At 36.2% G+C, this 14587-nt stretch overlaps 1 protein-coding gene across 2 annotated transcripts; it reads right to left on the bottom strand.

Moving 5' to 3' along the window:
* Positions 1 to 5153: 5153 nt before the first annotated feature.
* LOC146164114 (uncharacterized) lies at positions 5154 to 12990 on the bottom strand. Of its 2 annotated transcripts, XM_083381523.1 has the most exons (12): positions 12856 to 12986; positions 12438 to 12481; positions 12213 to 12283; positions 10605 to 11330; positions 9746 to 9913; positions 9412 to 9596; positions 8470 to 8696; positions 7617 to 7824; positions 6188 to 6326; positions 5837 to 6014; positions 5553 to 5755; positions 5154 to 5275 (listed from the first exon to the last, which is right to left on the bottom strand). In XM_083381523.1, exons 4-12 carry the CDS (start codon positions 11293 to 11295, stop codon positions 5244 to 5246), a joined length of 2031 nt encoding a protein of 676 aa, XP_083237649.1. In that variant the 5' UTR covers positions 11296 to 11330; positions 12213 to 12283; positions 12438 to 12481; positions 12856 to 12986; the 3' UTR covers positions 5154 to 5243. The 2 variants fall into 2 exon arrangements, with proteins under 2 accessions (XP_083237649.1, XP_083237648.1); XM_083381522.1 differs by lacking the exon at positions 12438 to 12481 and having other exon boundaries at positions 12213 to 12413; positions 12856 to 12990.
* Between the last annotated feature and the right edge of the window lie 1597 nt (positions 12991 to 14587).

Raw genomic sequence — 14587 nt, 5'->3', positions numbered from 1 at the left:
AGTGAGCAATAGTAGTCTTACGTCAGTGATTCTCGGCCATTTAGGGTTGCGCCTTACTAACTTCCTGGCTATTACAGTGCATGCCCTATGACTAACACGAGCGCCGTCACGATACGGATTCGCATAACGAAATGCAAGGCACACTGTGCCATATTTGCCGGAATCAACCCGGAACTGCTTACTAATAATTCGTTTAGCAATCCTGACTACGTCTTTGCCATTAGTCATACATCACCTATTATAGCCTGCATTTTGTCTGTTACGCACTGGATGTAGTCCAGATGTAACCTGTCTTTCTGTAAAACATAACCCGGTTAGTTTGTAATATAAGTATGTTGAACTACTCGCCAGCGGTCCGTATAACAGCGCCAGCGCTTCGACGTGTCGTTGCATATAATAAAAGTACAAAGCGTTTATAAACATCCACGTGGAACGGCTTTACCGCTCGAACCGGTCTCCTCGGGCAACGGATCTGACGATATAACAGCGCGATCAATCATTGTAACTCTTTAGAAAAAAAGCCTCCAACAATAAAGAAAAGCCTCCAACAATTAACAAGCAAAATACATTCAATGGTCTAAGAAAATGTCATGAACATAGTTGAAACGAAAACTTGCATGATAATAATATACGGACCCGTAAGCAAGGTTCCAAGTGCCGAGACACAAAAAATAATAAACTTTTACAAAATAGCTATTTAGATTTTGGTTATACGTGCCGACAAACTACGTACGTGGCGAAGTGTTCAACATAACAGTGGCATGGGATGTAGGTGCTGGGGAAATTGTGCTGGTTGTGCTGGTAGTCGAAGAAATGGTAGATGTCGTCGTGGTTGTTGAGGTGCTGCTGATTGAACTTGTGGTTTCTGCCAAAATAGCGGCAAATGGTCAGTGTACTATAGAGCGAGTTTGATTCTTTCAAAGACCACCTAACATAACACCACTACAGCGGGGCAAAGTTGAAAAAGGCCAGAACGCACAGCGAGGGTTTCTAGGGTAGACACAATTCAACATTTAAAAATACACAATTTATTAGAGCGAAAAGAAACAAGCAACCTTAACTTGAAACATACAAAGAATAGAAGTTAGTTTTCTGAAAAGATAAAGGGAGGGAAAGATATGGTTTAAACGTAATAGGTGTCTTTATAGTAGTTTGATTTCGTGATTTAAAATCCTATTTAGTTATGCGTCTAAATAGTGTGGTATAAAACAAACTTAAAAAAACATTAATATATAGTTATGCGTCTAAATAGTGTGGTATAAAACAAACTGAAATAAACATTAATATATAGTGGAATAGCTGATGAATAGTTATCAAATACATTTATTTGAGTTAAGTATCGAAACATGGGCTTTGGCGCAAAATATATTTACTTTATTGTGCATTAATTTTTTGTAAACGTAAATAATTAACACTTTTTTTTAAAACAACTTAAATTTAAGCTTTATCCTAAGTTTTGTCTGCAACTAATTCTTCGTCGTGTCCAGGATATATAACCCTCACAGAAATACATTTTCTTATTTTTTTTCAAATTATCGAACCTTACAGTGTAATTAGGTTTAGAGGGTACTATCAGCAATCGTGTGGGTGTAAGAATTTTACTTTGTACTTCACGATTACAAAGAAAAACGTGATGATTTACTTCCTTATTTTCCTGTTAGCTGATGTACCATTAGTAAAGCAAGGTCGCTTGAGGGCGATTATGCTGTAAAACGATTGTTTGACCCCATAAGGCTCCGATTACCGCCCTACGTCGCTATTTTTATAAAGATCACGTAATTAGTAACATATAAACTTTTTGATACATACAAAAGCTATACATATTTAGTTAAGTAGCTGGTTGTCTTTCCCTCATAAAGTAAGTATTTATAGCAAGGGTAAATAGCAATCGATTTCTGGAAAGTAGTTTTATGTATTTCAACGTACGTCCATCAGCAGCGTTACAAAGGTCGCCTTGACAGCAATAGTAGCAAACGTAGTTCTGAGTTCCCACCGTACACGTGTTGATATTCTGGCTCTGCAGGCCCATGCACGACTGTGTCTGCTTGCATTGCTTCGTTATTGTGTCAACATTGTTGTTGGTTCGAACTTCTGTCAGACACGACCCCTTAAAAACAGTTAGTTATTAAGATTTTAACAATATATCAAGTAACAGACCACACTTTACAGGGATCCTAAACGGAAATTTTAAGCCTATATATAAAAACGGCAAAAAGATTGCTTATATAACTAACAAGCGTTTTTTTAATTCAACGTGATCTAGTAATTCAGATTTGTATATAGTTGATGCCTTTAACCCAATAAAGATACCTGACAATTGGAATAATACAAAATCAACATAGTTTATCGAATATTATGCAAAGAACTTATTTAATTGCTTTTAAACTGTATGTGTGGCGGTGTGTTTTGTCTCAAATACATATATATATTTTCGGGATGTCCGATAATTTCGTTTTGGAGCCGATACCCGATGCCAAGTGGTAGTATCGGTACTCGTACTGGGGTGGTATCGGTGCCGATTTCATACCAAATTGATAGCAATTTCGGCCATGATTTTCTGTACAATGTAATGGCTTCTACTTTAAAAGGTAAATTTATTAAAAATGGTAGGTTATTTATGCATGATAATCACGTCATTTGATATCGAATCGGATCACGATACTTTTTGTTAAAAATATTGGGTATCGCTATCGGGTGAAATGTCAAGTATAGGACATTTCATTTATAGCAGTATAATATATTACGTTTGTAGGACAATCAAAATTTACTATTATTTACTATAAGTGCAATACTAAATGCCGAGAACAATATTTGGTTAGAAAATCCACAATATTTACGTCGTCTCCAGAATTACAGCTTTGAACAGCAGTGCACTCGGCGTGTGAGGATGCGCTGTTGCAAGAGTAGCATTCAGTAGCTAAAAGAAAAAAGAAAAATGTGATTTCTAATATTACCGGTTTGGAGCCAGTTTACCCTTTGTCTAGTAATAGTTTCGCCACACGTCGGATGCGAGGGACCAAGTGTGCTATCACTGCCCATAGGCGTAGCCAGGGGGGCCTCAGGGGCCATGTACCCTCCGTCCCTCCCCCCCCCAAAAAAAAATTAATTTTATTACATCTATATATTGTGATCATTGATGAAGCCGTGTAGTCTTAAATTTATTACCAGAACAAATGTTGCGTTTTGTGCGTGCCGAACACTCTATAGCAGTAATTCCCAAGCTTTTTCAGTACGCGACCAAGTATTAATGCAAGTTTCATTGTGTAACTCGCAATGAAATATGACCATTACATAAAACCTGCATCTCTACTACTGGAGTACGCAATGAAATAGTTAATGCGACACCACACGTCTAATTGTTACGCATTTCTTACTTTGTTGCATAAATGTTACGTAATCATAATGCAATAAATTCCCGATCTAAAAGAAAACTGTTATACTTAGAAATGCCTCGCGACGCACTTAAAATAGCTTCGCGGGTCCCACTGGTTGGGAAGCAATGCTCTATACCACTTTCTCCTTTAAAAAATAATTAAACTCATTTTCAAATTTATAATTTCGCCGAGCCCTTTTTGAGTTTGGCCCGTTACTAGGAAAAGGTTATCGACCTCTTCAAAGGTAGGTTTCTTAGAAAATACTTAATTGCAATAGAAGGTAAATAATATCTGTAACGCCAAAGACATTTTTTTCGGTAATATTTTGTCACATTACAAATATAAGCTAAACGCTATTAAAACAAAATGTTATGTCCTATGTTTATTAGCACAAGTAAAGTAGCGTTTAATGTAAAAAATTGCTCTAGTGCGTCTAGTACTTTAGTAAAACCGAATTGCATAAAAATATTAATATATGCAAAATAGTATGGATTTTTGTCCCCGGCAGTTGTCGAACAACTGGGATTGCTGTTCTTCAGTGCCGTACTACTGAGGTCTAGACTGCATCTATTATTTTCAATAACTCGTGTTTATGAACAGGACTTGCCTTTGACAACCTTATAAGACAACCCTTATTTACAAGAAGTATCTATAGTAGCCTACGTTTTTTTTTAGTTTAACGCCAACTTACCTAGGGCTTCCGTCATCAGTTCTGCTATCCAAAACAAAACGATGAGAACTTTTAAATTGTTAAAATAGTACATTACGTAGGCTACCGAAGAGAATTTTGGTAAAATCGTTGTCTATCTTTTTATTGATATGTCTATAATCATTAATACCTTGGAAACAATAAGCAACATTATTATACTCTCATATTAGCTGCTTTTTAAAGTATTAGCAAACTAGATTAAAATTTTAGTACTCGATAACGAATCAACTGCTTAAGATAGGTAAGGCTGGCAGAACCACACTTTGATCTTGATCTTCACCATTTTGTTTTACATGCTTTACGTAAGTGCATATATTTTCGTTTTACGTGCTTATAAACATTTTGAACAAACAATATATTTCGGACAGTCTGCTAGAAATCAAACACTAGATTAATTTTAAGTCTAGTATAGGCTGCCTTCACCGAAAGTTCTGTCATTGAGTAAAGGGATTAGATGTTGACCTTATAGGCTTCACTAAAGGAAACGGGATTTAAAATAGACAGATTAAATTTCACAAACTGTAAACAAATCAAACTTGTCTCTCATGAAAGGTGTTTTCTTGCATCTTTTTACTTTTTTCACTTTTTCCTTTCTTTGTCATTACAATAAAGGAAAGGTGCATACACAAGCTTTATTATTATTATTTTATGTAGGTTAATTTAAAAGCATAGCTCAGTGTCCTATTAAACAAAAGCTAACTTTAGCCAGAGTAATACATTTGACAGAGGTTATCACATATAAACAGCAAAAAATGCATAAATTGGTATCTTAAACATTTTAGCAATTTAAACACTGGTGATGCAGTGAAACCGTAACCCACATTCTCAGTATAAGCAGCATGTTGTTTTGAAATAATTGATGATATATGTATTGTATGACTAAGGCGTATAGCTGCTTATTTCCAGTAGAGCCAGTGTGTGTCAGTTATTGATGTTTAACAGTGATGTGGCGTCACAAAGATGTGGGCTTACCAACAATCACAGGTAGTGACGTAAACTGGGACTTTTTTGCGCTTTAGTAAATAATGGGAATTTTTCAAGCCTTAGAAACGCATATTTGAACAATACCTATACACACTTTTAACATATCATAGTTCCTCGTATTTTGTTTTATTTGCGTTGATGTACAGTGTAGGCTGATTGCTTTCTTGTATTCTTGTTTAACGATTCCGGATAACAAAATACTTTAAACCTGTAAAAATAAAATTACAATCGACATGAAAAGGTTAAAATGTTTAACAGTTATTTTATTGTAGCATATTTACATGTCTAATGTAAGTTTCCACTTCTCACATAACAGGTGTAAAATAAATGTTGCAGCTAATTATAGGGCGGTGCACTGCAAACACAGATCCGGCAAAGGGCAACAAAGGCACAAAAATATAAACTTGATGGTTTCAAAGTTTTTCTCAATGGCGTTTTGAGGAGCAACAATTTAAAAAGTGTGGGATAAGTATTTAACCATATACCTGCAATGGCTGACTGAAAGCCGGCGTTATAGTCTGTTGCCACTTCGTTTTTTTTGTAATTGTCCCTTACATCCTCAAATCTGCCATTTGCGAGTGGTCCTCCCACCAACGCTCCATATAAGGTGTGGGGGTTGCGGCCACGTCGTGAGAAATCAGCCCATCTACACTTTCGATAGTTATACCGAGTCCATTTCGGGCATGAGCTACAAAGTCAGTAAAGTCCGTTATATTTTAAGTTTTTGAATTAAGCTTGTTCTTTTTAATATATGCCATGCGTATTTTACCTTCCCCTTTGATGTGCGTGGGTCGGGGGGTTTCTTCCGAACCCCGTGACGTAGCTTCTTCTCCCGTCTCCGTCGCCCAGCAACTTATATATTTGTTCACGAGCAAACCCAACGAATTCCGTAGTACGTCTTGTAGGCATGGATGCTGCAGTCGCCAGAGCAATGAAGGCAGCATTGGCTATCAAAACAAAACAGAAATTTTGTAATATTAAACGATAGGTGCTAATTTGCGAAAAAGCACATTTATTGTAGTAACAATTCAATTTGAGGTAACATCTTTTTAGTTTACATTTGTTCAGATTTAACATTTAGTCGTAGGCTACATCGCTAATATTCGGTTGTTTTACTTACCTGCGTATCTGTTAGATCCCCACTCTAGGAAAAATGTCATCCCACCCGGTGTTCTCGGTACTTTGTTTTTACAGAACCGAACAAAGTTTTCCGAAACTGTTCTGTATTTTCTTTCGCGTGTGATGTTTGCCATCAAAACCTATAACAAGCTAGACAGTAAGTTGATGATGCGTTTCGCAGTGTTGTAATGACTTAAGTCAATGACTTGACTTAAGTGCACTTAAGTCACTGTTTTCAAACGTCTTGACTTGACTTAAGTCATTTGGACAAATGACTTGGCTTAAAATGAAGCGTTTTTTTTCAAATATTTTTTTACAAAATTGAGCTACTTATCCAAATTTTAGCACATAAAACAAATTGCTTGCTATATGTTGCGTTTTTTCTTATTTTTTAGTTCAGTTATTGCTCATAATCATACAAATTAAAAAAATTTAATAGTTTAAAATTTTATTTTTTAACAAGGACATGACTTAAATTTGACTTGCTCTAATTATGACTTGACTGGGACTTGACTTGCGCAACTGATGACTTGGACTGGGTCTTGACTTGTTATTTATTCAAAAACACTTGACTTGGACTTAAGTTGTTTTACAAATGACTTGACTGGGACTTAAGTCAATTTAAAATGACTTGTTTACAACACTGGCGTTTCGAAGCGAACAGTAGTCGAATAAATGAAACCTTAAAGCCCTTTGGTGCTTTAATTTTAATTAAAACGGGTTTGTAGATATAATAGAATTAAAAACTGGCTTTAAAAAGAGTGTTGTGTGAAGAACCGCAACTAGTTCCAGGCAAGTGTATGAAGCGTTAAATAACTGATACAACCGATAAAGAAAGATGACAATAAACTGAAGAGATGTTGAATCATTTAGAAACTTGTTTGAGTTTAACTAACACGGTTTAAACAGAAAAGCGAATCAGGTTTATATGACAATAGGGTGTATCTTTATAGAATCGAAAACCATCGGCGGCAGGTTTTAGCCAGTCGATCACTGCTCCGCTGACGCGTATATTAACAAGTAAAACTCATAGTTAAAAAAACATGAGTAAAAACAGGATCAGACGTTTTGTTTAAAGGAAAATATATTTCGCCAAAGTGGCATCATCAGTTCCTGTAAGAGTACAAATAAATAAATAAAATCAGAGTGCAGCCAGTCAACAAACCAATAAAAGTAAACAATAAAATATTAAAACATGATAATAGACTAAAAACGCAATGAAAAGCACTACAGCCTCGCAGGCAACACGACTTGGGATATTTATCTTACAGGAACTGATGATGCCACTTTGGCGAAATATATTTTCCTTTAAACAAAACGTCTGATCCTGTTTTTACTCATGTTTTTAACTATGAGTTTTACAGGTTTATATGATTATATCCCAACATCAAATAAAACAATAACAACAACAATTATCCAGTTTAATGAACCTGTATTCCTGCTGTTTTTAACGACCAAGAAAATTCGGATGCAACGTAGTACATGCCAAATTGGTTGTATCTTTGTTTACACTCTCTCAGCAGTTTTGCGTCTTTCGAAGCCTGGTAAAGCCACAAGCAAGCCCACACTATCTCGTCCTTATAATCGTATGAAGGGTAATATTCTTCGGCATCGGGTATCGAAATGTCGTACTTTCCCCTAGGTCAACATAAATGTCAACTTTTCTCCAAAGTTAACACTATTACTATAGTTAGCCAAGTTATCACATAATTACGCCAGAGTTACAGATACATTAGTGTTGTAAGAATAATTTTGAATTTACTAAACATACTAAAAGCAACACTTTCCGTATAGCTTCCCTATTCAATACAAACCGATAAATAATCTTCCTAAAATTCCACTGTTACGAAAAACGAAAGGTTTATTTAAAATAGAATTGCTAGTTTTAGCCATTGCTTAAACTATATAGCTGATTGGTCTTCTGCACGCTGATTTGTCTTATTTTTAACCAGGTTGGCAAATACTATAGCATTTTAACCACAATATCATTTGCGTGATGTTCGCTGGCCATGCACAATATGCTATAAACTTTCGTAGTCAAACGTGTTTAAAATTCGTTTATTTGTTAGATTTTCTTATTTTTTAATTTATATTCGTTTTGGAGGTTTTTTTTTTAAATAAGTTGTACGTAAACACTGTACAAAATCTTCATGTGATTATTAATAAAAGTTATTAATAAAATGTTTGGCATGGTGAAACTAAACAAATGTGTTGTCTCTATGTCGGCAATCGTTTTTTAAACGATTCTCAGCAAATATCCGAAGTAACAAAAAACTCATTTACCTGTATTTGTCAGCGAAACGGTACAGCTCCCATGCATGCCTGAGCAACAACCTCGAGTAGGTGGGATACCTATCCTTGAAAACAATCGAACCCGCGGCCATAGCAGCAGCCGTTTCCCCTGCCAGGTCACTTCCCGGTTTTCTGGTCGTTATCTTGTACGAAGGCCTGTGTGCTGTCATCTCTTCAGGGCGACTCCACTCTTTGTGGTCCAACGAGCCCTTTCCCACCTAAAATGATTAATTTGGTTATCATTTGATTGACATTTAAGAATCAAATACCACCCTGCGTGCGACCCATTAGTGAGCGAGAATTGTCAAAAACAACAATTTTCTGAATGGTTTAACATATTTGTATTTCATTTGTCAGTTATGCACAACCAAGGAACTATAACAGAGTTTCCTAAACCACGAGTCGCTATAACAAAGGAATAAGGGTAAGCTTGTCGGGTAATTTACAGAATAAGGGTAAGATTTATTGGGCACAAATTTATCGCTAACGAAATATATCCACAGTTTTTAAATATATCAAATATAACGCATTATGTATTTGCTGTAAAACAATAAGGTGTTCCAAACCGATTTTTGCTATTTCAAGTTTACGAGATATAGGTGATTATCAAATTGTCCTGAGGGTTTCCACAAAACCAGCGCCCCTGTTTCAAAAATAGCGATCCGGACCTTTGGGGTCTTAAATGTGGTAAGTTTACTTGACTGCTTTTCAGTACCATTATAGGTAATGTCTTCGGTCAATTAAAAAATAAAAAGGCTAACTATGCAAAGCTTGTTCTTCCGACAGATGTTGCATTCGTACTATTTTAAATATTTAAGCAACTAAAAAAATACCTAAAAACTTGTGTACTTTCGTATCTGGTCAAGTTGAGTAGCCTTGATAAACGTTTTTACGACAAAAACGTCATCAATCGCTAAAAAAAAATTACTGTACCTGTCCGTAAAGTTCATTGGGAGCAGTATGTGCTTTAATAAAGTAGTCTGTGGCCCACTTGAGCATACTCAATGCGTTATTCCACTCGCCAGCGTCAACGTATGCGTCCTTGAACATAATCATGCCCCACGCCAAGACAGTGGCTGTAGATGCCATCGGAAATCCGAACTTTATGTGATCCCCAGCTGCAATATTATAAAATAGATAAGTATAGTGAGTTTAAGCCACTTTACTATAAATGTTTTTATGACTTCTTCTATAGAAAATAAAGTATGACTTTTATACATTACACAACTCACATAAAATGTGCTTTGAACAAATATTTTATACTTACCGTCATACCAACCCCCTGTGAGGTCATGGTTTACGTCACAGCCATCATGGAGACCAGAATCTCCTCTCCAAGGAACGCGATTGTCGACGGCATTGTAACCGGAGCGCTGGGATTCGTAGAAAAGAATGGACATATGCAGAAGTTCATTGTAGTTGTATTTTGTTTTATCTGAAAAACAGATAACACTCTAAATGTTTCCAACGAAAAATGTTATAACCCTTAGTAGGTATGTGACAGAGCATTCCACTTGGCATCACTGCGCCAAACAAATGGACCGCCAACAAGTTGTGACGTTAATCGTAGCTGCTTCCTCCATGAAGGTAATTCGGTACATCGCTTATATTTTTCAATTTTTGAAATAAATTTCGTAATAATTTCAAGGCTGAGTAACTCGTAAAATATTTCACCTTAGGCGTATTACTCAGTTGCTTTGATTTTGATCTACATCAGATCAGCATTATATCTTGCCTAATATCATCACCAGGAAAGCGCCAGAAGGCTAAGTTTCAACGTTTTATCATGCCACGGTTAACGCGATAGACTTACAACACATGAATGTGTGGATTTTCGGTCAGTGCAAACCGGTATTTAGTAAACAAAAATAGCTAACCAACAATAACAGGCGTATACTTTGGGTAGCTGCGAAAAATTTAACGTTTTAATATTTCGTTATTTCGTTTCTTTTGTAGTGAATTATACAATAAAAACGGTAAAGTCCTGACATCGCCAGAACCCTATCTTAAACCATCATCATGCTAAATTTTGTTGCAATAGGTTTATATATTAAAACTGCTAAACATCAAATTAGCCCGGAAAAAGTATTTCGTCATAGTTGGTGATAAGTAGAAAATACATTTACCAGTTGATCGCTTAAAATTAAGCTTAATTTCTTTGGAGGATTTTGGAAGACGTCCTCTTTTACCAGCGCATCGCTCGCGAAGGCTTGGAATACGTCGAGTTATAAGGGCTCGAGTTGAAGTTGTTGTAGGTACAGTTGTCGTTGTTGCCTTTTTCGTTGTAGTCGTTGAGGTTGTAGTTGTTGTCGGAGTTGTGATTTTTCTTGCTGTTGTCGGAATTGGTGTCGTAATTAATTTTGTTGTGGATGGTGGTGGTGCTGCCGCTGCAGTTGGATTTGTTGTAGTAGCTTCCGTTGTAGTTGGAGTTGAACTTGTTGTAGTAGCTGTGTTTGATGTTGTTTGAACGGTAGTCGTTAAGGCATACGTTGCCAAAACAGTCGTCGATACTGCTCTACTTATGCTATCTAATGTTGTTTTATTTTTTGTTTGAGTTGTTGCTTTGATAAACGCTGGACTCGATTGTTCTGTAGTATCGCTTTTTGTCGTTACCAAAGAAGCAGATGATATAGAAGATGTCGGTACTGTTTGGTCTGCAGAAGACCTTGTTTTATAAATTTCTGTGGTTGTTGCTTTTGACAAGGCACTATTCGACAGTAACGTCGCTGTGATAGTTGTTTTAGGCCTTTGTGTGATGGGTATTTCAGTTGTAGTCGGACGCGTTTTGGGAATAGCTTTGGTTGTCGTTTTAACCATTCTCTTAGTTGGCGAGACCCTCGATGAGGCCGAACCTAAAAATATGAAAGATACACACTGTTTACCAACTAACTATATCTCTTGAAACTAATGCGATTAACGTTTTCAGCAACCTTTTGGCTACGAGAACCATAAAAGCTACATATTTTAATTGTATTTCTGAAAGCCATATATTATTTATCAACATACAATTAATTTGTGTATACTAGACAACGGTAAATAACTGAATTACTTTTTAATCTTATTGAGTTTTTTATATTTAAAAAACTTGAGACCGACTGTGCATATGCGTGCTAGGGCCCGTCAAGGTCATTACGGTAGCCTACTTCTCTTCTGCAGGAAGTGGTATGTGACAGGAAGCGCATTCCAGGTTTTAACAATCAAGTGGTCTGCTTATTTGTTTTCATTTCAAACCACTTGTGCTCGCTGATGTCAATTTTGCTAAATAAGCTAATATCTCAAAACAGGTTAAATAAGAAAAAGGTCTTTGTAAACAAATTCAAGCTAAACATTCATTTATCTTTCCTTCTTTTTGTTATAACTATTAAGTCCAACAAGGTGAAGACAAATTTTATAACCAGGTCACGAACTACAATTTTTTACAGTTATCCGTCCAGCGATCGCCAATCCTTATACAGCGATCCGGCTTCAAAAACGTTTGGCTACCCCTGGTCCAAATCATTCTACAGAAAGCCAGCTTAAGTTTATCTTCGAACAGTTATCAAAACAGTTATATGCTGGTTTGTAGTAAAATTGAAAATCAATCTGCCGCATAAACTTTATGTCAGTAATGGAAACCAAAATACTTACCATACCACATACTGATGTTGGCTGTCTGGGAGGGTTTCTACAAGCCAAGATGGAAGAGAACCAACCCGAATTTGGTTTGCTCGTTAGCGCAAGGTATTTCTACTCACCTACACAACTTCGCAGTTTAATATTCCATTTGCATTTTCCGTTTCTGCATCTACATACACTTGATCTTGCGTAGCCCTTCGGAAGCTTGAATCCATCGTCACAACTTAAAGTGCAGTAAAGTTTGAAAAATTTGTTACCCGATATGCATCTTTTGGTAACGTGCTGAAGGTGCTTAAGGGAGGGACATCCCTTGGTAGAAACTGAAAGAAACATTGTTTTAACAGAGTTCATTATTCCAATATCTTATATGAAATGACGCAAAGCATGACTAAAACAAAACTATTAGTTTTAAATCTACAAAATGATTACAAAAACAATATAAATTTATAATGATATGTTTCTTACACAAATATGGTTACAGTAATGGTTTAAAGTTGTATAGGTGCCATTTAAAAATCAGGCTGTGCGTAAAACTATGGTTATAGGAAATACCGCCATCATATTTCACTTTTTAATACTTTTTATACGGTATTTAAGTTTTACTTAGTATAGGCACTGTTACGTAATTCACATATCATATTTTTTAATATAAAAGTAAAAATCTTTTATTTAATTGATCTTTTTATTTAATAACCTTTATTGCGTTTAACTAAAGAAATGCAACATCATTTTAGTTTGCACTAAAAGAAAGAGTTACGTTACCTTGTCCAATGACCACAAGTAAAACAAAGGCAGCCGGTAATATTTGCATGCTGCCTCAGCAATGTTTTCATGGACTCGAAAAGCAATTTTCCAAAATCATAAGTTGTTACAAAAACCTAAATGAACCTAAATCTTTTAGCATATACGTAAGTCCTAGGCTACATAAGGTGGGTCAAAAGCGTTTGCCTTTACCATTTGGCATTAAGTACATAGCTTACTAACTATACTACCTTGAAACTGGACGCCGGTATTAAAATCAATGCTTTTAATAACTATACTACCTTGAAACTGGGCGTCGGTATTTAAATCAACGCTTTACACGTTTTACACGTCTGATTATGACTCATTGCCGACCAACTTTTACCTGTAGGCTATATCCCAGTATTTGCTGTTAAACAGCTAATGTAACATTGTGTCAGATCGCATGCTATACTTATGTAAAGAATACAATAGCATCGTGTGATCGATGTGTTTAAACAGTCTACAAATTAATGCAATGATTCATTTTGTACCTCATCGTATAAATAGTTAGACTTATTGTTTGAACTATACACTTTACAGTTTTTATATTTGGGAATTTACATTGCCAAAACCGTTAAAAAATAACCCGAGTCCGACTTTCAAGACCGACTCGGGCTAAACGTTCAATTTCGTCGAGTTCCGGCTCCGGCTCCGGCTCTACGGCCTGAAGTAAGGTGGATATGCAGCAAACCTCGTATAGGAGTGTCATAACATTCATCCACCCACAATACATGTTGGAAAGTTTTCCACCATATGCTATTTCACCTTTACAATTCACAGTTTATGGACTATTAGTTTTGAATTTGTTACTGCATGCGCACGTCTAACTCGGGTGGTCTTACGTAGTCTTACTCGAGTCTCGAGTCGGACTCCAGCAAAACCATCCGACTCAGTCGAGTCACGAGTCCCGGGTCCAACTTCTCAACCCTGGTTAAATACTTTTAACTTTCTTGATTTCGGTTATCTACAACAGCGTGGTCCAACTTCTTTTCATCGCGGGCTGAAAACAATTCTTTTTTATCTTGCGGGCCAATGTTTTTAAATAGCGATTCTAGGCTTATTGCTGGCAAATTATACATAGCCCATGGCAGTGGTTATTGACCTTTTTTCAGCCGCGCCCCACTTTGATAATTTTCATAGGCCTTTCGCCCCCCTACGAAAAGCAATTCGGCATTTTCAATTAAATATCACTAAGACAACTTGAAAATAGTAAAGTTTGTTGTCAGACAAACGGACATATTGGCCATATTGCAAAAAAGCTTGAGTCCCCCTGTTGCAAGCCTGTTGTCATATATAAAATATTTATGGATTAAAAATAGTTTGAACGGGAGATGACTTTTATCGTTTATCTATAAGTTAGAAAAAATGTTATTAAATAGACCCGTTATACATTCCCCACAGAATTGCTTGGCGCCCCCACCAGGTTAAGAATCGCTGGCATTTGGCTTATATACTAACTTTGAAATGTACACCTTTGAGCTACGGTAGTTATGAAATCACAAAGGATCATTTACTAATTTTTTTTGTCCATTTCAATAACAAAGAAACAAAAGTTGAAGTGATATTGCTAGATTGCAGCAAAGCTGATGACCAGTTCGCAGGCCAAAAAAGCGGAACTCATCTAGAACGATAAATTCTAGGCTTTTGACTGACGACTTTGCCTTTTCACATTAAAATTACGTTTTTACGGCTCTATTTCTTCATTAATTGT

The sequence above is a fragment of the Ascidiella aspersa genome, chromosome 2 (assembly GCF_963924565.1).
Source record: "Ascidiella aspersa chromosome 2, kaAscAspe10.2, whole genome shotgun sequence".
Lineage (NCBI taxonomy): Eukaryota > Metazoa > Chordata > Ascidiacea > Phlebobranchia > Ascidiidae > Ascidiella > Ascidiella aspersa.
This window is presented reverse-complemented; position numbering and strand designations above follow the sequence as displayed.